The following is a 25,577-nucleotide window of genomic DNA, read 5'->3' on the forward strand; positions in this document are numbered from 1 at the left end:
AATAAAAATCTCACTGTACAGACATTTTGTGGCGCCGTATATATAAATGACGCTAAGAGTCTGTATACATAAATAAACCTCTATATTTAGCTAGGAATCTGTATTCCCAATGGAGGCAGGTTACCGTTATGCATCCCAAAGTTTAATTCAGTTTTCCTTTCTGTTCCTGGTCGATTCACACAGAAGATATGAGAATATGGAGCTGAAAATGTTGATCCTGGACAGAGGGAAAGCTGCGGCAGCGCACACAGACAAGCCTCCGGCAACCGGGACCGCAGCCAACGTGGAGAATGCTACGCACCAGCAGGTGAATGACCGGGCGAACACAGAACTCTATATGGGTTTATTGCCCCCCTAATACGGCACATTCATTTGTTAGAAGCCCACCATTCAGTTACTGTGTCATGAAGCTGAGTAGAACAAATCAATGACCAAATATCAGAATGGAGACTTCACTCAAATTCTATGAGGCACAGCGCCCGGTGTTCCTTGCTGACATTAAGCAGCATAGCAAGAAAGTGACATAAGTAGAAGTAAGATATATCGTGTTCTAGTCTGGTGCAGGTTTGTGCCAATACATAGGTCTGAGCCAAGAACCATGAGAGCTTATAATTTGTGTAATATCCCAACCGCTGATGGGAAGAGTAAAACCCAATCCTATTACGCTTGCAGTCTCTAGAAGACGTTCTTGCACACATCCTGATATCCAGGTAATCGTGGCTGAACTGTGCTATTGTTTAACACAGATAACATACACAGATTTATTTTTAATACGTCCGATGTTAAACCCTTTATCATACAGAGATATAATAATATCTGGTGTTCAAAATTTAGCATGGATTAAGAAAAAAAAATGCATGCCTAATAACAAGAGCTACGTACTTTATGTACTTCACCCAGTTTGGTATGGAATATATATATATATATATTGCCATCATCTTCATCCATGGGTATTGGGTATGATATGTTGACAGTTGATGAGAATGTCGACATAATGTCAACGTTGACCATGTCGAAATTCATCATGTAAACAGTGAAATGTCGACATGTTAGACTGTCAACATACCGTCCCTGGTGGCTCAGCAGTGACTTTCCTACTCCTCCACATCAGAGCTGTCAACATTGTCATTGCCGACCTTTTTTACTACATCTTGGGTCTGGCTTACTCTACAACAAGGGGAACCTCACAGTTATAGTGGAAAACCAGACCAGACGGGGATGAAAGAATTATAGAGGGGTAGATATATATATATATATATATATTTTATATTTTATATTTTTACCCCTCTATAATTCTTTCATCCCCGCCTGGTGGTGGACCTACAAAGTACTGGCGTCAATAATATGTTGTTGATCTATTTGCTATCAGTGTCCAATCACTTTTGTCTACATAGTGTGTGTATGTGTGTATATATATATATATATATATATATATATATATATATATATATATTAGGGATGTGCGCCGGACCATTTTTGCCGGATTTGGTTCTAATTCGTCGTCCGGATTTGGATTTGCCAAACTGCGGTGATTGGATTTGGATTTTTTTACAAAAATTGACAAAAAAAGCTAAAATCACATAAATTGGTCTTTTTTTTCTTCCTAGAGTATTATTAACCTCAATAACATTAATTTCCAGTCAATTTAGACCATATCACAGCTTATAATATTGTTTTCAACATTATTGGCCAAAGGTTGCAGTGAGCTGACTGGTTACTAAGCGACAAAGCAGCGGCACAACGACACAGACACCACAGTATAAAGCACATCTATGACACATTGCCACACAGCAGTGGCAGAAATGAAAAGTAGGGCACCCACCCAGTGGGGTACGGCCAGCAGAGTCATAGTACTTGTTTACAAAGTGGGCTACGGCCCTAGGAGTCACAGTGCACAATCTTATTAGCATTACACCGCACATAGGGCCTGATTCACATTACACCATAAAGTAGTGTCTCTTATTTATGTTACGACACACAGTAGTGCCCCTTTTACACAATGCCCACAGTAGTGACCCTTTTACACAATGCCCACAGTAGCGGTGTCCCTTACACAATGTCCCCCAGCAGTGGTGCCCCCTATGCAGTCCCCTTAGTAGTAGGGTCCACTATGCAGTGCCCCCAGTAGAATGCCCCCCAGTAGTATGCCCCCCATTAGCAGGCCCCCCCCAGTAGTATGCCCCCCATTAGCAGGCCCCCCCAGTAGTATGCCCCCCATTAGCATGCCACCCAGTAGTATGCCCCCCCAGTAGTATGGCTGCCCCAGTAGTAGGCTGCCCCAGTAGCAGGCCCCCCCAGTAGTAGGCTGCCCCAGTAGTAGCCCCCCCTGTAGTTATGGGCCCCCCCTGTAGTAGGCTGCCCCAGTAGCAGCCCCCCCCCAGTAGTAGTAAGCCCCCCCAGTAGTATGGCCCCCCCCAGTAGCAGGCCCCTCAGTAGTATGGCCCCCCCAGTAGCAGACCCCCCCCAGTAGTATAGCCCCCCCCAGTAGCAGGCCCCTCTGTAGTATGGCCCCCCCAGTAGTATAGCCCCGCCCAGTAGCAGACCCCCCCCAGTAGTGCAGACCCCCCCAGTAGTATAGCCCCCCCCCAGTAGCAGGCCCCTCTGTAGTATGGCCCCCCAATAGTGCAGATCCCCCCCAGTAGTATGGCCCCCCCAGTAGCAGACCCCCCCCAGTAGTATAGCCCCCCCCAGTAGCAGGCCCCTCTGTAATATGGCCCCCCCAGTAGTATTGCCCCCCCCAGTAGCAGACCCCCCCCCCAGTAGTGCAGACCCCCCCCAGTAGTATAGCCCCCACCCCCAGTAGCAGGCCCCTCTGTAGTATGGCCCCCCAAGTAGTATAGCCCCCCCCAGTAGCAGACCCCCCCCCAGTAGCGCCCCCGGACCTTTGACAAGTAAAAAAATAAAACTTACCTGATTCCCCGCTCCCGCGCCGTCCGCTCTGTCACACGCTGAGGAGGGAGCCGGAAGACGGAGCTCATTTGTGAGCTCCAGCCGGCTCCCTCCGTGCAGCAGCCAATGAGAGTCTGTGTGACTCTCATTGGCTGCTGTAACAAACACACAGCTGCCGCTGGCGGCTGTGTGTCTGTGTCTGTGTAGGGCAGAGCGCTATCACTGCGCTCTGCCCTACACGCGAGGAGACCTGATGTCGGATTCTCTAGTGAGAATCCGACATCAGGCGGCCGCCGTTCGGCCCCGAACGGGGATCCGAGTCAGGCGGTGAACACCCGAACAGGGTTCGGGTGGACTCGGATCCCCAATGTTCGGAGCGGTTCGGATTCCACAGAATCCGAACCGCTCATCTCTAATATATATATACACATATACACATATACACACACACTATGTAGACAAAAGTGATTGGACACTGACGTCAATAAAATCTTGTTGATCTATTTGCTGTCAGTACTTTGTAGGTCCACCATGTGCAGTGATTACTGCAGACGCCCTTCATGGCAAACTGTCCACAAGTTCCTGGACAACAGCAGTGACCAACTGTGGCCTAGAATGCACCCATCGCTCCAATTCGTCCCAGAGGTTCTCAGTGCAGTTAAGATCTGGACTCTGAGCTGGCCAGTCCATCCGGGGTTACCAAATTTTCTGTGTACCAGTCCAGTGTCGCCCTGGAAACATGACAGGTGTCATTGTCATCCTGATAAAAACATTGGTTGTTTCCGTAGAACTGGAACAATGTAGGGAGCACAGAGTTATCGAGAAGAACATCTCTATACTTCTCAGAGTGCATGTGACCATGCATTACAACTAGTGGACCCATGCCAATCCAGCTGAAACGGGGGCTGTCCAGTTACTTTTGTCTACATAGTGTGTGTGTGTATGTGTGTGTGTATATGTATGTATATATATATATATATATATATATATAGATAGATATATTTATATAAAAAATATGGTTAGCCTTCTTCATTTTCTTTAGTGAACCTCTAAATCTGTAATATAGTTAATTAGTTTTGCAGAGGTGTGTAATGTGTACCCATGACTTACGCACAGACGATGGAAGCTTTTTTTTTTTGCACCAATATTCTTGTTAATGTATTTAATTCTCTAGAGCACAGTGGCAGCCAAGCTGCTGGAAAAGCCATCGACTAAAGATCAAAGTGTCGCCTTGTTAAAGAAAGTGAAAGTTCTAGAACATCAGAGGTCGGAGGTGAGAAAACGTTATTTCTATACTTGTCTATTATTTTTAGCTTTTATAAACTTGTTTCTAATATAAAAAAACCAAGTTCATCATTGCTAATAGGGACATGGCTTACAGTAAACAAATGAGGGCGGACGGATCAAAAAGGAACATCACGGCCATCAATGCTAATAGAATTAGGGAAATTTAGTAAAGTTCTTTGACCGTTTGGAAAACCCCTTTTGGAAAGGTGGCGTTGGGTGTGTAGAATTGTGCGTATTTGGGCTGTCCTGCGCTCTGGATTTCAACTCCAGTATGTTAGGGACCTCTACCCTCAGAGGTTACCTGGGCGCTGTGGGTAGGCCCATAACCATGGCCATGATTATGCTAAAACCTCTATTTCTTGCAAAATTCTATTGCATAATGCAGTGGTTCCCAAACTGTGTGCAGCGGCACCCTGGGGTGCTTTGGGACACTTGCAGGGGTGCCTCAGGTTGGTGGTCCAGCACCAAATCAAACTATTTATGGTCAATGTAATGTAAATATGTGGACAAACAGAAGCACAAACCTGTCACCCACCACATAACTGAACCTAAGGATGACAGGGCAGCACAAATTACTTCACTAAACAACTTCACTACATGTTTTTTCTGAATTTCTCAATAACAAACTTTTAGCTTAGGGGTGCCGTGAAAACAATTCAGATGCACTAGGGCGCCGCGATTCAAAAACGTTTGGGAACCACTGGCATGTATTATATATAATCAGTAATGTTGGAGCTCTACACAGTAACCAACAATTGTGATGCTGACATAGGAGACCACCGAGCGCCTAAAACGTGAATCTGTAAAGCTTTATCCTTGTAGCTAATGGCTAAGATTACCACCCATATAAAGTTTGTTCTCTATTAATCTATAACCACTTGATGGATGTTTCTTGCAGCTCCTGGAAGTAAATAAACAGTGGGATCAACAGTTCCGCTCTATGAAACTTCAGTATGAAGAAAAGGTAATTTATTATTATTATTATTATTGTCAATACTCCTGCCAGTATTGTACAATCACCTGAAATACACAAGTGAATTTTAATAGATGTGAAATATCCAGTAAAATGTATATCCTCATGTTTGGAAAGATGTAATGTGATGTCACGTCTATGAATTATAAGTTATAGGGGCATCAGGACCTCACAGTATACAAATCAGAATACACTCTGTGTAGCTAGTGTACAAGCAGAGCACATTCTGGTAGCTAGTGCACACACAGAGCACATTCTGGTAGCTAGTGCACACACAGCGCCTTCTGGTAGCTAGTGTACAAGCAGAGCACATTCTGGTAGCTAGTGCACACACAGCGCGTTCTGGTAGCTAGTGCACACACAGCGCGTTCTGGTAGCTAGTGCACACACAGCGCGTTCTGGTAGCTAGTGCACACACAGCGCGTTCTGGTAGCTAGTGCACACACAGCGCGTTCTGGTAGCTAGTGCACACACAGCGCGTTCTGGTAGCTAGTGCACACACAGCGCGTTCTGGTAGCTAGTGTACAAGCAGAGCACATTCTGGTAGCTAGTGCACACACAGCGCATTCTGGTAGCTAGTGCACACACAGCGCGTTCTGGTAGCTAGTGCACACACAGCGCGTTCTGGTAGCTAGTGCACACACAGCGCGTTCTGGTAGCTAGTGCACACACAGCGCGTTCTGGTAGCTAGTGCACACACAGCGCGTTCTGGTAGCTAGTGCACACACAGAGCGCATTCTGGTAGCTAGTGTACAAGCAGAGCACATTCTGGTAGCTAGTGCACACACAGCCGTTCTGGTAGCTAGTGCACACACAGCGCGTTCTGGTAGCTAGTGCACACACAGCGCGTTCTGGTAGCTAGTGCACACACAGCGCGTTCTGGTAGCTAGTGTACAAGCAGAGCGCATTCTGGTAGCTAGTGTACTAGCAGAGCGCATTCTGGTGGCTAGTGTAGTAGCAGAGCGCATTCTGGTGGCTAGTGTACTAGCAGAGCGCATTCTGGTAGCTAGTGTACAAGCAGAGCTCATTCTGGTATTTAGTGTACAAGCAGAGCGCATTCTGGTAGCTAGTGTACTAGCAGAGCGCATTCTGGTAGCTAGTGTACTAGCAAAGCGCATTCTGGTAGCTAGTGTACTAGCAGAGCGCATTCTGGTAGCTAGTGTACTAGCAGAGCGCATTCTGGTAGCTAGTGTACAAGCAGAGCGCATTCTGGTAGCTAGCGTGCAGGCACAGCACATTTTGGTGGCTGATATATGTTGGACTCACCCTAGTTGATAAATTTGTCTGAGCTCAGGCAGACTATGAGAGGGTACCTCGCTGGTCCCCACCCCTTCTCCCAGGGTACAAATGGCTGTCACACAGGCCCAATTATGGTTGCTTCCATGGTCGTTCTAACCATAAAGAAGATTCATCCCCTTTGATGATTAACTTTTTCTGAAAGAATTGAGAAGAATAGATCTTAAAGCTGCCTATATCTGACTCATCAATGCCCCCTCCCACCCCTCCATTGCTCCACACAGATCACGTCTCTGCGGCAGAAGCTTTCTCAGGCAGCTAAGAGCGAGACTGAGCAGGAGTCCGAAAGAGACCGGAAGCAGCGAGATTTTGACCGCAAGCTTCTTCTGGCCAGGGACAAAATAGAGGAGAAAGAGGTGAGATACAGGGGTAAGAGCATGGGCACCCGGGTTGTGAAGGGTAAAACTGTAATGTATGGGGGAATTAATTTCCTGATCTAGATAGCCGACTCAGTGCACAGGCGCATGTTCTCGTTGATTTACTATCGCTGACGAAATTGCGACCATTTTACATGCGACTAAGAATCAGGCCTCCAAAGTCTTTATATGGGGTTGGAATACTTACAAATTGAATTATATATTTATTAACAGTTAGTTATATAGTGCACACATGTTCTGCAGGGCTTTACAGAGAATATTTCAGTCGCTCACATCAGTCCCTGCCACAATGGAGCTTACACTCTATATTCCCCATCACATAGACACACACACACACACACACACACACTAGGGTTACTTTTGCTGTCAGAAACCAATTAACCTGTCAGTGTGTTTTTGAAGTGTGGGAGGAAACCCATGCAAGCACGGGGAGAACATACAAACTCCACACTGATATGGCCTTGGTGAGAATCGGACCCAAGTCGTCAGTACTGTCAAGCAATTATGCTAACCACTACGCCAGCCGTGCAAGCAACACAGCCTGAATTATTTTATGGGAAATTACAGAACATGTACTTGTCTTGCTCTCCTAAAATGACGATCTGCTGTAAAGCAGATTTATTCCCCCATTAAATAAAATTCATGATGTTATTCTCTTTATAAATAAATTCGTCATTTTTCTTCAGAATCAAAATAAATATATATATGTTTTTTGTATTAAATTCATTAGCATCAGTATTGATTTTATATAGATTTATTTAAGGGCTCCTCCCTGCAGCTGTTCCGCAGACAGAGATTAGTGATTATCTAGAACATTTTATGAACCGTGATAGCAAAAGTAACCCCTATATTGTAAGAAAATACTATATAGCATTTAAACAAAGCCTTGTTCAATAATAAGAAATTATATATTAAAAACGGTTCTGACTGGTTGTGTCTGGTACAGTCATATTATGTTACAGAACAGTGCAACACCTGTATGTTGTATTTAGGACTTAGGGGCTGAATCTTAAGCTGGCCACACACTAGACCAACTTTCATCCAACCATCCAACTAGTTGATTGGTTGGAATGAAAATCTGGTAAGGAATAAAGCAAATGACAATCAGGAATTTGCTCCCAAATGCCGGAAAATGGACAAAAACTGTTGTTTGAACTAAACAATTTGTTCAAACAAACTTGTCTGATCGACCATTTTCATCTGTTATGTGGCATTTAGGAGCAAATTGCTGATCATCAGAACTCCCATACCTTACCAGATTTTCATTCCAAACAATCAACTATTTGGATGAAAGTTGGTCTAGTGTCACATGCTGCTGCAAGCGCTTTAGCGACTGTATGCTAATGCTAGTGTCAGCCTTTCCCCTGGTGCACCAGCCTTCGTCTGACTGTGCAAGGAGTGGGATGAACCATGGAAACTTGTACCAGCCCCGTGCTAGGCGCAGAATCTCTGTCTAAGTATGGCCTCCAATATGAGCCATTAAACGTTTAAGTTCGCAATTTGCTATGTACAACTCTCATAACAGTCCCATAAGACCGTGCGTCTGAATAGTCACCGCCCAGGAACGCCAGATACATTTGAGACTGTGCGCCGCAATCAGTCCTGCGACTCTCTGCGCACACACCGTGGGATGCATGTGCTGTGCAACTTTTTAGTGACTACACAGTTTTTAAATACATCGACCGTTTGAGTGAATTTCCTGCGTTTTGTCTGACTCAGAATAAGGCTCTTACTTCCATGTGTCAGGTTAGAGGGAAGAGGTGTATGCAGGGCCGGTGCAAGGTTTCTTACACCCTAGGCATTTCTTTAGCCTTGCGCCCCCCCCCCATCCCCTCCCCCACCCTCGGATAGCTACACAAGCCCTTATACAGTGCCCCCAGTAGTGGCCCCCTTTGCAGTGCCCCTTATATAATGCCCCCAGTAGTAATCCCACCTACGCATTGCTCCTGGTAGTGGTCCCCCTATGCAATGCCCTTTCTATAATACCCCCAGTAGTAGTAGTCCCTCCCCTGTGCAGTGCCCTTTGTATAGTGCCCCCAGTACTAGTCCCCCCCTGCCCCCAGTAGTAGTCGTGCCCTCAGTAGTAGCCTCCCCCCCAGCAATGCCCCCAGTAGTAATAGTGCCCCCCAAAAGTAGCCTCCCCCCAGCAGTGATCGTGCCCACAGTAGTAGCTTACCCCCAGCCATGCCCCCATAGCAGTCGTGCGCCCATTAGTAGCCTCCCCACAGCAGTGCCCCCAGTAGTAGTCGTGCGGTGTCCCCAGTAGTAGCCTTCCTCCAGTAGTGATCCCCCCCCAGCAGTGCCCCCAATAGTGATCTCCCCCCCAGCAGTAGTCCCAGCCAATCACACACGTAATAAAATAAAAAAAAACTCCACTTACCTTAATCCCAGCTCCGGCGTCCCCCGCGCCGGCCCGCACTGCATGATGGGAGAGACATCATGACATCTCTCCCATCACCCACTGCGGGAGCCGGAAAATGGCCCGGTTCCGGCAGTGGACGCAGCAGCCGATGAGTCTGTCTGACTCTCATCGGCTTCTAAAACAAACACACTGCTGCCGGCGTCGCCGGCTCTGTGTTTATTTCTAGTAGTGTAGTGCAGACTGCACTTATGTGCGGTCCACACTACCGCCCTGCAGTGGCCGGCGCTTTTAGGCAAATGCCTAAGTTTGCCTAGTGGTAGCGCCGGCCCTGGGTGTATGGGATGTACTATTGGCCCACCATAGACCAGTTCCTACCCCATCGTATTTAGCTTGTACAAATGTACATGAATGGAGGTCCGTGTGTGCTTTCAGGTAAAGAATAGGACTCTGTGAACTTTCTCACACGCTCTGTATTCTACTGACGCTTGATAGGGGCCTATTGGTGACTGATTACACAGAGTGTATGAGTGTATGAGTGTATGAGTGTATGAGTGTATGAGTGTGTGTGTGCGCGTGTCTTTTCTGTACTTGCATAGTGAAGCAAGAGTGCGTTTTATGTACAGGAATGAGCATAAACACCTAGGTAGTGGATTATTGCTCGTAGCTCAGTGCAGGGAGTTGTAGGGTTTAGTGTTTTAGATTAGGGTCTGTCAGCCTATAGCTGGATACCCACTTAAACGATATTGGTCCAATTTGTCGTTGTCCAGGCAAATCAAACGACATTGTTATGTGAGTATGCACGATTTTTGCGCTCCTGGGGTCGCATGGGATATCTTCTGGTTGGCCATGCTGCACGGTCATTTGGAAGATATCGTGTATGATGCCATGTTGCCAAATGAAGCACTGCATCCTATATCACGCCGTCGCCTCCTGCATCGTGCAAGTGTGTATGCAGTTGCTGATGCAGGGTCCCCTCGCCCGACGGATCGGCCGGATACACATCGTTCTGATGTGTAGCTAGCATAGAGCAGGTATGATTGGTAGTGTTTAGGGGAGGGGTCTTGTGGTTGTATTGGAGTGTTAGGCAGGGATCTGTCTTTTTTTTTTTTTTGTGACCCTTACTCTCTAAATTTTTTTTGGACAGTGCGGGGCAGCAGGAAAGAACAACAGGACAGTGGTTATTTCACTGTAATTACTGTACATCTGGGTGCAACTCCCTTCAATAGGCTGATTTTACCCTACTGGGGCCAGCGGTACCCACTGGTCGGGTGTGCAGCGTGTATTGGAAGGGGCTGTGGAGACCCTATTTACTTGCCGTTGACGAGGGCAATTGGCCCTGCAAGTCTGGTGGGCATAGCTGTTGGCGTAAGACGTTTTAGCCACGGGTCTTCTGTCCGTTTTTTCTTTCTTCCTCCGTTAGTTCAATTTTATTGAGTTATTTAAATAAAAGGCTGATTACATTTTAAATGTCATATTGTTGTCTGTGTCATTATTTTATATACGTTTAGTAAAGGTAAGATTGTGTACTGCAGAAGATGTTTGAGCAATATGACACCTAACGACAGGGCGTTTAATCTAAAATACATATTATTTTCCCCCTTATAGTCACAAATCCAAACACTGGAGTCTGAGATAAGGGATCTGAAACAAAAGAATAAGTTCCTACACGATCAGCTGGGTTCCACCTGCAAACAGCGCGAATACCAAGAACGAGAGATCAACAGGCTGAATAAGGTCATTATTTGCTGCAGAGGAAATAATAAACCTGCTCCCTACTATATGCAATTTGCTGGATGTTTGCACCTATGCAATATACAATGGGAAAAGCAGTTACATCTCATCATTGCAGCCAGATTACCCCTGCTAGCTCCATTCAGACTGTTCTGTTTAGTAATTATGGGGCCTATTTATCAAAGGACATTATGTATTATTTTATTAAGGGGTTATCTCCTGCGCTCAGTGTTGCTGGCAAAGCTTCCCAATGTTTGCCTACTCCTCTTGTATTTCAGGGCACCTGTTTTGTAAATGCCAACCGGATGGCGTTAATTGGAAAGCCTGATTATAAAAAATAATTGTTTAAATAGATTCCTGCTGAACAAAAATATTTATTTCAATTAAACACGGCTATTGCAGCCCTCCCATCCCCCGAGAATAAAAAAATAATATATATAATTTTTATTTTATTTTTTTGAGAAGGGTTTAGAACTTTCAAATGATATATCTACTATTATATTTTTATACTTAAGGGATTTTTTTTTTTTTTTAAATTTAAGAACCATTTTAATTTAATTTGTAATTTTTTGTAATGACAATTGAACACTAAGGGGTATATTTACTACAGTGCAGATTTTTAGAAGTGAAGATCTTGCCCGTAGCAACCAATCAGATTCTAGCTATTATCTTCTAGAATGTGCTAGATAAATGTTAAGTAGAATCTGACTGGTTGCTTTGGGCAACATCTCCACTTCTAAAAACCCTGCTCTTTAGTAAATCTACCCCTATGTACAAATCAGGCTTTCAGTTGTACGCATGCACCAAGGGCCCCAGTACATGTTCAAAAGAACAAAACTGGGCCCCCCAGAGGGATATGCAACTTAGAGGTAGATTCTATTCTAAAATGGGAAAATAGAGGTGTTGCCCTAAGCATCCAATCAGAGTCAAGCTACCATTGTGCAGACTGTCCTAGATAAATGAGAACTATACACTGATTGGTTCCTGTGGGCATCATCTCCATTTTCTCTGTTTAGAAGCTTTAGTAAATCTACTCCTTGTTTGTCTGGGTAGCTGTCGCTGTGACTGCTGAGCTTTGCTTAGATGACATGGCAAGAAAATTCCAGTACATCCTAATAATAATAATAATAATACATTATTGCTATCATTTGTTTGCTGCTAATAAAGTATGTGAATAACGTCTCTTTCCCCGACTCTGGTGCAGTTACAGTTTAACGAATCCTCTTACTTCCTAAACAGATCGGTCTGTGCTAATACAGGTGACCCAGGTGCGGCTGCTTTTGCCCTTGATGGTGTCACAGAAGTGAATCCTGCTGATGAGCTTATTCCGCCTCAAAGTGTAGCCGAATTTTATCCGCATGAAGTAAAGACGGCTACAAGAGGAACAAATAACTCATAGCTACCGATTAATGTCCCTTTATATCGTTACAGGCCCTTGAAGACATTCTGAAGGTGCAAGGATCAAGCCCTCGTTCTCCTTCCTTTACCTTCTCCGCAGAGGAAACAGGACTTCCTCAGCGCCAGGAACTCATTACGCAGATCGATCTCCTGAAACAACAGGTACATTCTCCTTCCAAACCAGAAACTGACGCAGCGACATAACTTACTGCTTTATATAATTCATTCTTTCAAATGACACAATGCTAGTAAGAGGGGTATGTGACCAATGCTGTTTCCGGAGGTTCGTCGTATTCCCCATTTGTATCAAGCTCCAAAACGTGAAACTCTCCGGAGCTTATACCCAGTAGGCATAGATAGATGGTGTTGCCCGTAGAAGCCAGAGGGCTTCTTTCCGCAGCATTCCCAGACCCCCCCGGGCGCGGTTTGTACAGGCCGACGGACACGAATGCACAGTAGGGCTCCCGGGTCATAAACCCTGAAGTCTTCACAATGCAAAGGACAGCTCTTATCAGAAGATATGTCCTTTGTGTTTATAATCGAAATTATTCATGCATACATGCTTTTATAAACGCCTCCATGCATGCGATAAGTGGCGGGATGTATCGTATGCAATATGGGTTTTATGATACATCGCAATACCAAAACATTAGTCCTGACTTGTGATGCTTCAAACTGTGGTTCTTCCAGCTGTGGGGTGTCTCCCAGTCCCAGCATTGACTACAAGTCAAAGGTTGGCCAACCTGCTATATAGTTAGAGCATGCCTCCCAATCGCTCTGACTGTCGTGGGACAGTCCCGAATAGGGAGTCGTGAAAGGGTCAAAGGACCAGGGTTGGGGCATATCTTATCCTGATTTGGCATATGAAAATGTTGGGAGGTATGATTAAAGGATGAGCACAAAGTTGAATAGATAAAGTTCAGAACTGTATACTCATATAGGGGCCTATTCATCATTACTAAACTTTCTCTGAAGGTAATTAGGTTTAGAACTGGCATGGAGTTCTACCTAATTACCGGAGGAATTCATCATTCCTCCTCCCTATAACTATCTATTCCGGGACCTGTCATTTTTGCGATGACAGCTTTTCAGGAAATAGTTATCCCTGTCTACACTAACTTACCGCAGCTGGAAACAGTGCTGAGCATGCGCTGTTAAATTCGTTAACCCAGCGCATGCGCAGCACTGCCTACACATGCGGTAAGTTTGTGTCCCCCACCCCTCCGCTCACATAACCCCCCCCCTTCAGCACTTACCTGTCCGCGCAGCAGCCTCCGGCTCCGTCCTGCTGGTCTGTCACATGGTCTCCCAGCAGACCACAGTACAGACTAGAAAAAAAAATAATCTTTATTGTGTTCTGCTGGGAGAACACAGTGTCTGACCAGCCTCTGGAGCCAGAGGACGCACAAGACCGCCGGAGGAAGACGCCGGGGGACCTGTCCAGCTGGCAGCAGGTAAGTTTCACCTGCTATTCGCCACCTCACGTTTGCACTTCATGCAAATTTGGTCACATCATACACTTCTGGATCTCTACACTTAAGCTGCCTATACACTGTCCGATCTCGGAGCGATATATATCGTACACATGGTATAGTGAGTACACCACATCCGTCGTTCACTGCCGTAGTCCATTGAATCGTCCCATCTGCTGTGCTGCACATCAGATGGGACGATTCAGCGGTGTTGTTACAGGAAGCATTTAACAGTACATTGCACCATAGAAGGCCAGATCGTGTAGTGTGTACGGCGACGCAATGTATCGCTACATCACACCGTCGTATAGTGTGCCAGCTTTAGCGGGGTGGTACAGGGGTGGAAAGGGGCAGGGAAGCATAGGCTGAGTAAAGTAATATCATGTTCACGTAAATGCAGACCTGGACATGGACGCATACCCGCCTGTCGCAAGATGTATCTCTTGTAAGTGCTAAACCCCTGGTGCAAAAGACTTACTGATACTGACAGTCAGCAGACGCTTCTAATATGCCGTTTGTGTCTGGACCTCTTCCTTTATGTGCACTTGCTATATCTTATGCAGTCACGGACATCTATTTGTATTAATCAACTGCATTCACTAACCGCGCATGTTTTCCAGGGGTATGCAATCGGGAAGCCGACTGCCTAAATACCGGCAGCCGGCTTCCCGACTGTCATATCCCGGCAAGGGTGAAATGCCGGGCGTCTACATCTAGACGCCCGCATATCCCCGACGCCGGGAGACCGGCGCCCGGCATCCCGATCGTAGTGATGCCGGGCGCCGCGAGCGGACCGCCGCGGGGGGGGGGAGGGTTAGGTTTAGGGCTCCCTGGGGGGACTTAGTGTTAGGCACCCCCCCGGGAGGGTTAGGGTTAGGCCAGGGGGAGGGAGGGTTAGGCACCCCCGGGGGGGGACTTAGGGTTAGGCACCCCCCCGGGGGACTTAGGTTTAGGCAGCGGGGAAGGGGGTGGTTAGGGTTAGGCACTTAGAGGGGGGATTAGGGTTAGGCACTTGGGGGGGGAAGTTAGGGTTAGGTACCCCTAAGGAGGGTTAGGGTTAGGGGGATTAGGTTAGGTTAGTAGATACCTAGCCACGATCGGGATTTCCAGCGCTGTCGGGCTTCCGCTGCTCGGAACTCTGATGATGTCGGGCTGCCATGCGGCCGGCGGTATTTCATACCAATTCCTTTCCTGGTCTCCTCACAGAATCATGAATAAATAATTAGCGCCACCTGTTGATCATTTAAAGTGTCTATCACAGTGGTTCCCAAACTTCCTCAGTTCGAGGCACCCTTAGGATCTCCATATTTTTTTTCAAGGCACCCCTAAGCCAAAATAATTACTGAGCAGTCCCGTGTTTTAAGTAGTTGGGTCAAAATAACATAACAATAAGTATTTAGGTCATGACAGAAATACTGATTATACTTAATAAGTTGTTTGCAAAAATAATGCACACAAATCTTAGGAAAAAGATAATTTAAATCCATGTCTCTCTATTTGCCCCTCTCCATGTCTCTCTATTTGCCCCTCTCCAGGTCTCTCCCTTTGCCCGCCCCCCCCTTATTTACCTTTTAGTTCCGATCGTCAAAGCCGTTCTGCAGCAGCATTGCTCCTCAGATCAGACAGGAAGTGAGATCAGACACGCACTGCGTTGTGGGACCTTATTCAGCAACAGAGCAGCCTTGCCATTAAAGGCCTGTTGCTTTCCACTGACAGGACAGTTCTCGCTTGCTTGCACCGCTCATCGACCCCCCTTCCCCACCGGTCCGCTCCGCTCTTTGCCCAAACCCCTCTACTCCCCCATTCACAAAACCAATAATGAAATGAATAAAGACTGAGCGACCTCCTTAGGCCACTGGCACCCCAGGGAGCTGCAGCGCACAGTTTGGGAACCACTGGTCTATCACTAATTAATGCAGCTGATCTCCAGCTAGGAGATCTGGAAATAAATGCTCTGTATAGACAGTGATTATTTGTTGATTTGAAAAAAAAAAAGGGCATTCCCAGTATTAGCATTTCAAGTTTGTTGATCTGTTGGGCTTTATTATTTCAGCTTTTGTGCATTGGTAGGCAGAGCCGGCTCCAGGCATGTTCGACCAGTGCAGTCGAACAGGGGCGCCACCCAATAGAGGGCACACCCATCCCAACATCCCGATTTTAAGCGGGACAGTCACACTTTTCGAGCACTGTCCCGCTGTTCCACCCGTGGGCCGAAGTGTCCAGCGGGTGGTCAGGAGGTTGGGCACCCCCACCGCTGCAGCTGTGCGGCGGTGCCGGCCCAGACCCCCGGAGTAGCTGAATGGGTGCTGCGCGAATGTGCCCGGCATCCATTCAGTGCAGGGAAAGGGCTGGGAGAAGCCCAGCTAGTGACTGAGTGCTGGGCTCGCCCCCAGCCTGACGTTACATCGGAGGCGGGCCGTGCAGGCACTCCCCCAAATAGCATATAAGGGGCGTAGTCTATGGTAATTAGGCCATGCCCCCATTTCCATCCGGCGCAGCGAGACTAGGGTGCATTCGCCCCATGGCGCGGCTACCCCTAGAGCCAGCCCTGTTGGTAGGACATGTAGTTTGTCATCTTCACTGGTGCAGGGACTGATGTGAGTGACTACATACTCTCTGTAAATTGCTGTGTAATATGTGTGCACTAAATAAATAACTTAATTAATATATGAATACACTGACAGGGCATTTGGGGTGTATATACCTGTGTTTTCAGAAGGGAGGAAAAAATGTACGTTTTATTTGAGCAAAGTGCAATGGAAAGTCTGGGTAAAATAGCCAATTATTCTACATTATGACATGATTAGGGTTTAATATTCCAAATTATCGAAGTAAACATCCATTTGGGAAAAAAAGATTTTCCTTGTTGCGGTTTATAAATGGTTGTTATTAAATGTGCTTCATAGTTTCGTGCTTCTGTGACACGATTGAATTATGGTGATTAAGTTATTGGCGGGGAGACGAGCACATCTTAGAATAATCTTTGCGTGTCTGGTAATGTGGTTCCAAATCCCCAGTTTGGCCCAGGAATGTCTCGTGTGTGTCCTACTTTATTTTGACTGGTTTTGTTTATATTTGGAAGCAGACTCCAATTCCCTGGAATGTGTTTGCTCTGGTAAAAAGAGTTGATTTTGGATATTTTTGTGTTCCCTGACAGAAGAACAAATAACTGTCTATGTACTAAGCCTTGGAGAGAAAGTACCAACCAATCAGCTCCTAACTGTCACATTGCAGGTTGTGTTTGAAAAATGACAGGGGCTGATTGCTTGATACGTTATCTCTGTCCATTTTATCTCTCTCCATAGACCCCATAAAGATGCTTCCATCGCCTAATTATTAGATTGTGGTCTTTTAATTCACTAGAATCTAATGACATTTACTGTGCTTCACTGAAATGAATGGCAGCATTGTCTAAATATTGGTTAAGACCTCAAAATGGCCGCCTTTTAAACTGTACCTCAGTGATGTCATTGATTGCTAGCGACTCAATAAGCTGCATTCTTATCATTGTTTCAGGTGACAAAATGTCTTTCTCCACTGTTTGTAGGCGATATGTTCACTGATATTGTAGTGAAATATAGTTTAATATAGTGCAGGTCCAAGCTCTGAGAATTACACTGTAAATAGACTGCCCTCCCTCCCCCACCTTCTTCTCCGAGCTTGTACATGTAAGACATTTGTGAGCTGTCCTGTCACATCCCATTTCAAGCTGTCTCTTTATATGCTTACCGCTATCGGCTGACGAATTACGTATACTGTGGCTGGTGCGACCTTATTTTTCGGTTTGCCTGTTTATTTTCTTTGCCCTAAACGCTCTCAATAGCCGAGCACACGCAACTATCGTACGCATCTCTGTGCCATCTATACCCGCAGCTAACCGAACGTAACTGGGTGATCGTACATCTACCCCTTTAACCTTTGTGCGAAGCTCTGGGAAGTGATAAAGTGGAGAGTGATAAACGACCAACCAATCAGCTCTTAACTGTCATGTTACAGGCTGTGTTTGAAAAATGACAGTTACGAGCTGAGTGGCTGGTCGTTTATCACTCTGCACTTTATCACTTTCCAGAGCTTTGTACATCTGCCCCTTAGTAAGTGTTCTGAGGGAAGGTGAAACGCGTAGGTAAATTGCGAGCTATGCTAAATTGTACGTGAGTGGAGGACTGTCTGATTCGATGGATCTCTTGCAATAGGGATAGGGTTGGTGCAAGAGCACGACAATGATGACGGTGGGGGATATTTTCACAAGCCTAAGCATAGGGGCAGTGAAATTGCATTGTAGCGTGTAACACTGCATATGGGTCAATATCCGCGTTTATTTAGTTGCACGCAAGGAGAATGCAATTGCAGCCGACTTGCACGCAACTGTGGATCGGCTCCTCTGTTTATTTGCTTTATAAATTGTGTGTGGCTTCATCTTGTAGTTAACATTAGCCCTGGTTCCCATTCATTCACTGTCGTGATAGCCCTCCTGATAACCTTAGCAATGATGGGCGGGTATTACTAGAGGACATAACTTTTATTCTTCCTGCTTTCATCACTGTTTATGCCTGAAATCTAGTTTCATGTGTGATACAAAGCCATAATTTCATTCCTCAGGGACAGTGAGAAGTGCAGGAGTTGCAGATATTTATAATTGAACACGACAGAGTTACCCCTGGGTAGCCCCCCATACACGTATACAACACACGCACTCTCTACATGATGTCATTGTCTAGTAATGTGTTTTGAATTCAAATCTTTATGTCATACAAACAGTGTAAAGTCTTTTATCAAGCTCTGATAACATTATAAGTAATGAGTGTGCTTACTGTAAAAGAATATGTCCATAATCCATAGATTATAGCAACTTTAAAAGGATTGGAAATCCGATCGTTGCGTACATCAATGATCAGCCTTATTTTAATATGGTTTGTGTACTTGAATTACTGACCCAGAGTTTGAAAATAGATTTCCAGATTGTGTAATCTGCCCTGGTCTAGAATATGCATTTCTTTTAAATAAAATAAAATTAGCATAAAAGACCCAAAGGGCTTGATGCAGGGTTAGTCGCCAAAATGAGCTACAATAAAGGTGTACACATAACACGGTGTGTGCAGAGCCGCCAAGCCATTAGGCGGGCCGGGTACTGGGGGGGCATGGCCACTGAAGTGTGCAGGGCCTTGCCCTCTCGTGGTGTACATTCCTATGGTGAGTAACAGAGGTGTTGTCACAGGATTGTGCAGGGTGGGGGGGCCGTGGTTATGCCTCTGTTGCACTCCCAGGTAAATTAAACCCTCTTGGTTGCATGCAAGTTGGACGATCGGCACTACCGAGTCACGCTACGGCATGGCCCGACTAGAAGGGCTGTTTAACGCGCAAGGAAGTATGATGTATGTGGACACATCTGTATATGCCCAAGCAACGAAGAAAGCACCAATCGGTTTCAGAGGTGTTTACGTAAACAGCCAATCACAATTTGGTTCGCTAGTGCTGGTGACCATTATCTTCAGCCAGTATTTGCACCTGCCCCATACCACTCGCACACATAATAGTCTATTACTATTGGTGTCTGTGACCTTGCCTGCATCTGTTTGCCCTTACTGTACTCAGCCTGAGTTAGTAGATGTGTTGCATAAACTGCCATTGTACTCAGTGAAACAATATCTACGTCTGCGCTTTATAACCACTAATTGATGTAGTACTCCACAACTGTCATTCACAGTTTATTAGCAACAATATAATATACAATAATATACATAAAAAAAAGAACTGCAGTTCCTAGGATAATGAATACAATGTTAAATCAACATCAAAAATATGTCAATCAGTGCACTGAAAATAAGCTGAGATAAGTATTCAAAAATTAGTCCCAATTAGTAACAAAATTCCTTTGAGAGATGACAAACAATATTTAAATGTCTTGTCAATTGGAATAAAGATACATATATCCTCTCCTGATTATAAACAACACCCTCCGTGTATGTAATTGTGCGTTAATAGCCCCATGTCCAGGGAATATAGATCGACAAGGTGGAATTTGTTGCCAATATCACTCACCGCTCCCCTGTATTAAAACAACAAGGATATCCCGGAATCCTGACTGGCAATTAACACTTGCATTAAATTGCAATGCAAGCCAACTCCCGTTGTGGCAGAGTGGGCAATGTAACAGTGTGGTCAGCCTCCGGCAGTTGTCAGCCTGCTGATTTCTCCACGAGCTGTGATGGCAGAATGAACACCGACACAGCGCGGTCAGCCTCCGGCAATGTTCAGCCCGCTGAACGCTACTGTCTCCACACCCTCAGTTACCGCTTGCCGTGATGTTCCCCGACAGAGGATCCGGATAACTGTGCCCCTGGTTGGTTGGCTACGGATGTGACAGGGTGAGCTTGTGGTGAATAGGATAGAGCAGCTAAAAAGAATATTCCAATGGACAGCTTTAGTAAGTCCCAGAGCCACTGCAGAAACTTGTGTCTTCCCTTGACGCGTTTCTCCCATCACAAATCCAAGCAACTGCGTACACAGGGGCGTATCTATAATGGGTGCAGGGTGTGTGGTGTGCAGGGGGGGCACGCACTGCACACCCTGCATTTATATTATTTAAAACTTACCTCTCCGAGATCCCACGTCGGAGGTCTCAGCACTGCTCAAAACGCCATGAAATGGGCGAAGTGAGAAAATGGCGGCTGCGTCGTTTCCCCGGCGCTCTGCGCATGCGCAGTAGACTCTGGGCAAACTCTAGTGCCCAGAGGTCTACTGATGCTGTGGTGGCCGGCCACCCAAGTCAGTCGGCTGCCGGGGAGAGAGGAGGGGGCCCCCGGATGGGGAATGCACACGGGCCCCCTCCTCTCTTAAGACGCCCCTGCGTACACATACGCAGCCGCCATCACAGATATCCGATAATCGCCCATCTGCATGTGCAGTCGGCTGATAATCGTTCAACTGTGTAAATATCGGCATTGCGTTGATACCTGAATCAGGCGCAGAGTTAATTATATTACTAGCTACAGAGTCACCTAGATGCAGATGGTGATGGAAAATCGTGCAGTGAATACTGCGCCGAGGAACCGCTCGACCGATCACTGGTACAGGAATCCCCCCCCCCCCCCTCTTGATCCATGTAGTATGACATTTAAGTGAGTTTATCCAGATTCGATGGCCAGTTTGTACAGCTTACCGTCATGTTGGTCCAAAATTACATGTGAGGTAGCGAGAAGCAATTTTATTGGTCGGCCAAAATTTGAGGGCTATAAAAACAGATATATTACAACCTGGATCCCAGCGAATGTCAAACAAAAATATTACAATAAAAAAAAAATGAGGCACAATCGAATAGAAACAAAAATGAGTTTTATCACCTTGATTCATACGGTCTCTTTGTCTACAGGTGTCCATCTTTGAAGAGGACTTTAAGAGGGAACGGAGCGACCGGGAACGTATGAATGAGGAAAAGGAGGAGCTGAAACAGCAAGTTGTACAGCTGCAAACGCTGCTGGCGCAAGTCAAGACTCAGGTGAAATATGCGGCGAGAATCCCGACTGCAGGGGCATTTGCGTTACGGTTTATTTGCTTTTTGACAACCCAGTCGTCCTTGGTTGCCATCTCTGTAGTGAGCTCTGATTTGTTATTATTTTCTAGGTCTGTAAGGAAATCTTGTAGATCAAATGATGGTATTTATTATATAACACTGAATGCACTTTACAAGCACCTGGAGACAAAACATACAGTTCCGTTAACCCTTCAATGGAGGACGGCTGCCTGTACAAGGAGGCGCACTCCGAAACGTGCTCCAAAGGCAACGCCATTGAAGGGTTTTTTTAGTGCTTGAAAGTTTTTTTTTTTTTTTTTTTATATATAATATACTTATTACAGCACATGATCTATAAGACTTCCTTACTTTTCAGCGGCTCTAATTGACTATACACTAAGGGCCTGATTCAGAGCCGTTCGCTATTTGCGGTCGTTCGTTCAAAAACAAGGGGTGGCTATTCAAATGATCCGTTCGCAAATTGCAGTCTGTTCACACCTCTAAGTCTGAACGAGCGAGCAAAACATACGCTCGTTTATTTGTTAAAAACGCCCCCTGGCCGCTCGCACCATACGTCATGTCCGCTATTTATTAGATTAATCGAGTACATCGACCAGCGTATGAACTGCTCGCTATTCTTGTGGTTGGTTTTTGCTACCACAATCTTGCGAGCAGTTCTGGCTATAAAATAACCCAGTGACGTGGTCAATGACGCTGCTGTATTAATTATGCACACCCATAAAACGCCCGTTTTGACCTTTAAGCACGCCTGCGTTCTGATCTCCACTCCCCGTTTTCAAGCACCTTCCCCTGTTACCACCCACATACGCCTCATTCTGTCACTCAAAATAGCAGGCATTCGCTATATTGCGAGCACATGAATTTCGGCCGCACTGACTGGTTCGCGCATGCGTATAACGATCCGTACGCATGCGCAGATGTGCGAACATCGCTCGAAACGAGCGTACTGCCGCTAGCGAGTGGCTCTGAATGAGGGCCTAAATCTGCTTCTACACTTACCTGGCAATATTACCATGGTTTATCCTTTTTGTCAGTATAGCGGCTGTTACCATTTATTCGGCACTTATATTAGGGTATGCTCCCTGCTCCCCAGCACTGCTTTTCTGATATTAGGGTATGCTCCCTGCTCCCCAGCACTGCTTTTCTTATATTAGGGTATGCTCCCTGCTCCCCAGCACTGCTTTTCTTATATTGGGGTATGCTCCCTGCTCCCCAGCACTGCTTTTCTTATATTAGGGTATGCTCCCTGCTCCCCAGCACTGCTTTTCTTATATTAGGGTATGCTCCCTGCTCCCCAGCACTGCTTTTCTTATATTAGGGTATGCTCCCTGCTCCCCAGCACTGCTTTTCTTATATTGGGGTATGCTCCCTGCTCCCCAGCACTGCTTTTCTTATATTGGGGTATGCTCCCTGCTCCCCAGCACTGCTTTTCTTATATTGGGGTATGCTCCCTGCTCCCCAGCACTGCTTTTCTTATATTGGGGTATGCTCCCTGCTCCCCAGCACTGCTTTTCTTATATTGGGGTATGCTCCCTGCTCCCCAGCACTGCTTTTCTTATATTGGGGTATGCTCCCTGCTCCCCAGCACTGCTTTTCTTATATTAGGGTATGCTCCCTGCTCCCCAGCACTGCTTTTCTTATATTAGGGTATGCTCCCTGCTCCCCAGCACTGCTTTTCTTATATTGGGGTATGCTCCCTGCTCCCCAGCACTGCTTTTCTTATATTAGGGTATGCTCCCTGCTCCCCAGCACTGCTTTTCTTATATTAGGGTATGCTCCCTGCTCCCCAGCACTGCTTTTCTTATATTAGGTATGCTCCCTGCTCCCCAGCACTGCTTTTCTTATATTAGGGTATGCTCCCTGCTCCCCAGCACTGCTTTTCTTATATTAGGGTATGCTCCCTGCTCCCCAGCACTGCTTTTCTTATATTAGGGTATGCTCCCTGCTCCCCAGCACTGCTTTTCTTATATTAGGGTATGCTCCCTGCTCCCCAGCACTGCTTTTCTTATATTAGGGTATGCTCCCTGCTCCCCAGCACTGCTTTTCTTATATTAGGGTATGCTCCCTGCTCCCCGGCACTGCTTTTCTTATATTAGGGTATGCTCCCTGCTCCCCGGCACTGCTTTTCTGATATTAGGGTATGCTCCCTGCTCCCCGGCACTGCTTTTCTGATATTAGGGTATGCTCCCTGCTCCCCGGCACTGCTTTTCTGATATTAGGGTATGCTCCCTGCTCCCCGGCACTGCTTTTCTGATATTAGGGTATGCTCCCTGCTCCCCGGCACTGCTTTTCTGATATTAGGGTATGCTCCCTGCTCCCCGGCACTGCTTTTCTGATATTAGGGTATGCTCCCTGCTCCCCGGCACTGCTTTTCTTATATTAGGGTATGCTCCCTGCTCCCCGGCACTGCTTTTCTTATATTAGGGTATGCTCCCTGCTCCCCGGCACTGCTTTTCTGATATTAGGGTATGCTCCCTGCTCCCCGGCACTGCTTTTCTGATATTAGGGTATGCTCCCTGCTCCCCGGCACTGCTTTTCTGATATTAGGGTATGCTCCCTGCTCCCCGGCACTGCTTTTCTGATATTAGGGTATGCTCCCTGCTCCCCGGCACTGCTTTTCTGATATTAGGGTATGCTCCCTGCTCCCCGGCACTGCTTTTCTGATATTAGGGTATGCTCCCTGCTCCCCGGCACTGCTTTTCTGATATTAGGGTATGCTCCCTGCTCCCCGGCACTGCTTTTCTGATATTAGGGTATGCTCCCTGCTCCCCGGCACTGCTTTTCTTATATTAGGGTATGCTCCCTGCTCCCCGGCACTGCTTTTCTTATATTAGGGTATGCTCCCTGCTCCCCGGCACTGCTTTTCTGATATTAGGGTATGCTCCCTGCTCCCCAGCACTGCTTTTCTTATATTGGGGTATGCTCCCTGCTCCCCAGCACTGCTTTTCTTATATTAGGGTATGCTCCCTGCTCCCCAGCACTGCTTTTCTTATATTAGGGTATGCTCCCTGCTCCCCAGCACTGCTTTTCTTATATTGGGGTATGCTCCCTGCTCCCCAGCACTGCTTTTCTTATATTGGGGTATGCTCCCTGCTCCCCAGCACTGCTTTTCTTATATTGGGGTATGCTCCCTGCTCCCCAGCACTGCTTTTCTTATATTAGGGTATGCTCCCTGCTCCCCAGCACTGCTTTTCTTATATTGGGGTATGCTCCCTGCTCCCCAGCACTGCTTTTCTTATATTAGGGTATGCTCCCTGCTCCCCAGCACTGCTTTTCTTATATTAGGGTATGCTCCCTGCACCCCAGCACTGCTTTTCTTATATTAGGGTATGCTCCCTGCTCCCCAGCACTGCTTTTCTTATATTAGGGTATGCTCCCTGCTCCCCAGCACTGCTTTTCTTATATTAGGGTATGCTCCCTGCTCCCCAGCACTGCTTTTCTTATATTAGGGTATGCTCCCTGCTCCCCAGCACTGCTTTTCTTATATTAGGGTATGCTCCCTGCTCCCCAGCACTGCTTTTCTTATATTAGGGTATGCTCCCTGCTCCCCAGCACTGCTTTTCTTATATTAGGGTATGCTCCCTGCTCCCCAGCACTGCTTTTCTTATATTAGGGTATGCTCCCTGCTCCCCAGCACTGCTTTTCTTATATTAGGGTATGCTCCCTGCTCCCCAGCACTGCTTTTCTTATATTAGGGTATGCTCCCTGCTCCCCAGCACTGCTTTTCTTATATTAGGGTATGCTCCCTGCTCCCCAGCACTGCTTTTCTTATATTAGGGTATGCTCCCTGCTCCCCAGCACTGCTTTTCTTATATTAGAGTATGCTCCCTGCTCCCCAGCACTGCTTTTCTTATATTAGGGTATGCTCCCTGCTCCCCAGCACTGCTTTTCTTATATTAGGGTATGCTCCCTGCTCCCCAGCACTGCTTTTCTGACTCGTTAAATATGTCGTCCAAAATGTGTGGTGAGGTCGCACACTAAGCTTTTGCCTTATCCGTCCGTATTCCCCCTTTTTCAGTTGCGCTCCTGCCAGGACGATTTGCGAAGGGAAAAAGAAAATACACGTGAGCCAACAAGACAGCAGGTACTATTTGTTTAAGTGATTAGCCCGTTCTAGCGAAAAATAAGTGAGACTTGTCCTCTTCACTTTGATCTGGGTTCAGCTCTATTTTCAATAAGGCAACTGTGAGAAAATATGTGAAAGACATCATTTTTAGGGGCTTATTTATCAAACCCCCTTGAGCTAAAAATCAGGCAGACA

The 25,577-nt window shown here is 46.3% G+C and overlaps 1 protein-coding gene across 7 annotated transcripts in view; it reads left to right on the forward strand.

Annotated features, from left to right (window-relative positions):
- Window positions 1-25,577, forward strand: part of TNIP1 (TNFAIP3 interacting protein 1) — an 84,434-nt gene that overhangs the window by 48,521 nt on the left and 10,336 nt on the right. For 5 of the 7 annotated variants that reach the window (XM_088478238.1, XM_088478237.1, XM_088478241.1 and 2 more), the window contains 8 exons: window positions 184-307; window positions 4,064-4,162; window positions 5,075-5,140; window positions 6,670-6,801; window positions 10,790-10,918; window positions 12,347-12,475; window positions 21,155-21,280; window positions 25,335-25,400. In XM_088478238.1, the coding sequence (XP_088334364.1) occupies window positions 184-307; window positions 4,064-4,162; window positions 5,075-5,140; window positions 6,670-6,801; window positions 10,790-10,918; window positions 12,347-12,475; window positions 21,155-21,280; window positions 25,335-25,400 (871 nt within the window). The remainder of the gene's footprint in view (window positions 1-183; window positions 308-4,063; window positions 4,163-5,074; window positions 5,141-6,669; window positions 6,802-10,789; window positions 10,919-12,346; window positions 12,476-21,154; window positions 21,281-25,334; window positions 25,401-25,577) is intronic. The other 2 variants (XM_088478240.1, XM_088478242.1) reach the window with 1 other exon arrangement.

Source organism: Taudactylus pleione, unplaced genomic scaffold (genome assembly GCF_031769625.1).
Source record: "Taudactylus pleione unplaced genomic scaffold, aTauple2 ptg000212l, whole genome shotgun sequence".
In the NCBI taxonomy this organism is placed as follows: domain Eukaryota; kingdom Metazoa; phylum Chordata; class Amphibia; order Anura; family Myobatrachidae; genus Taudactylus; species Taudactylus pleione.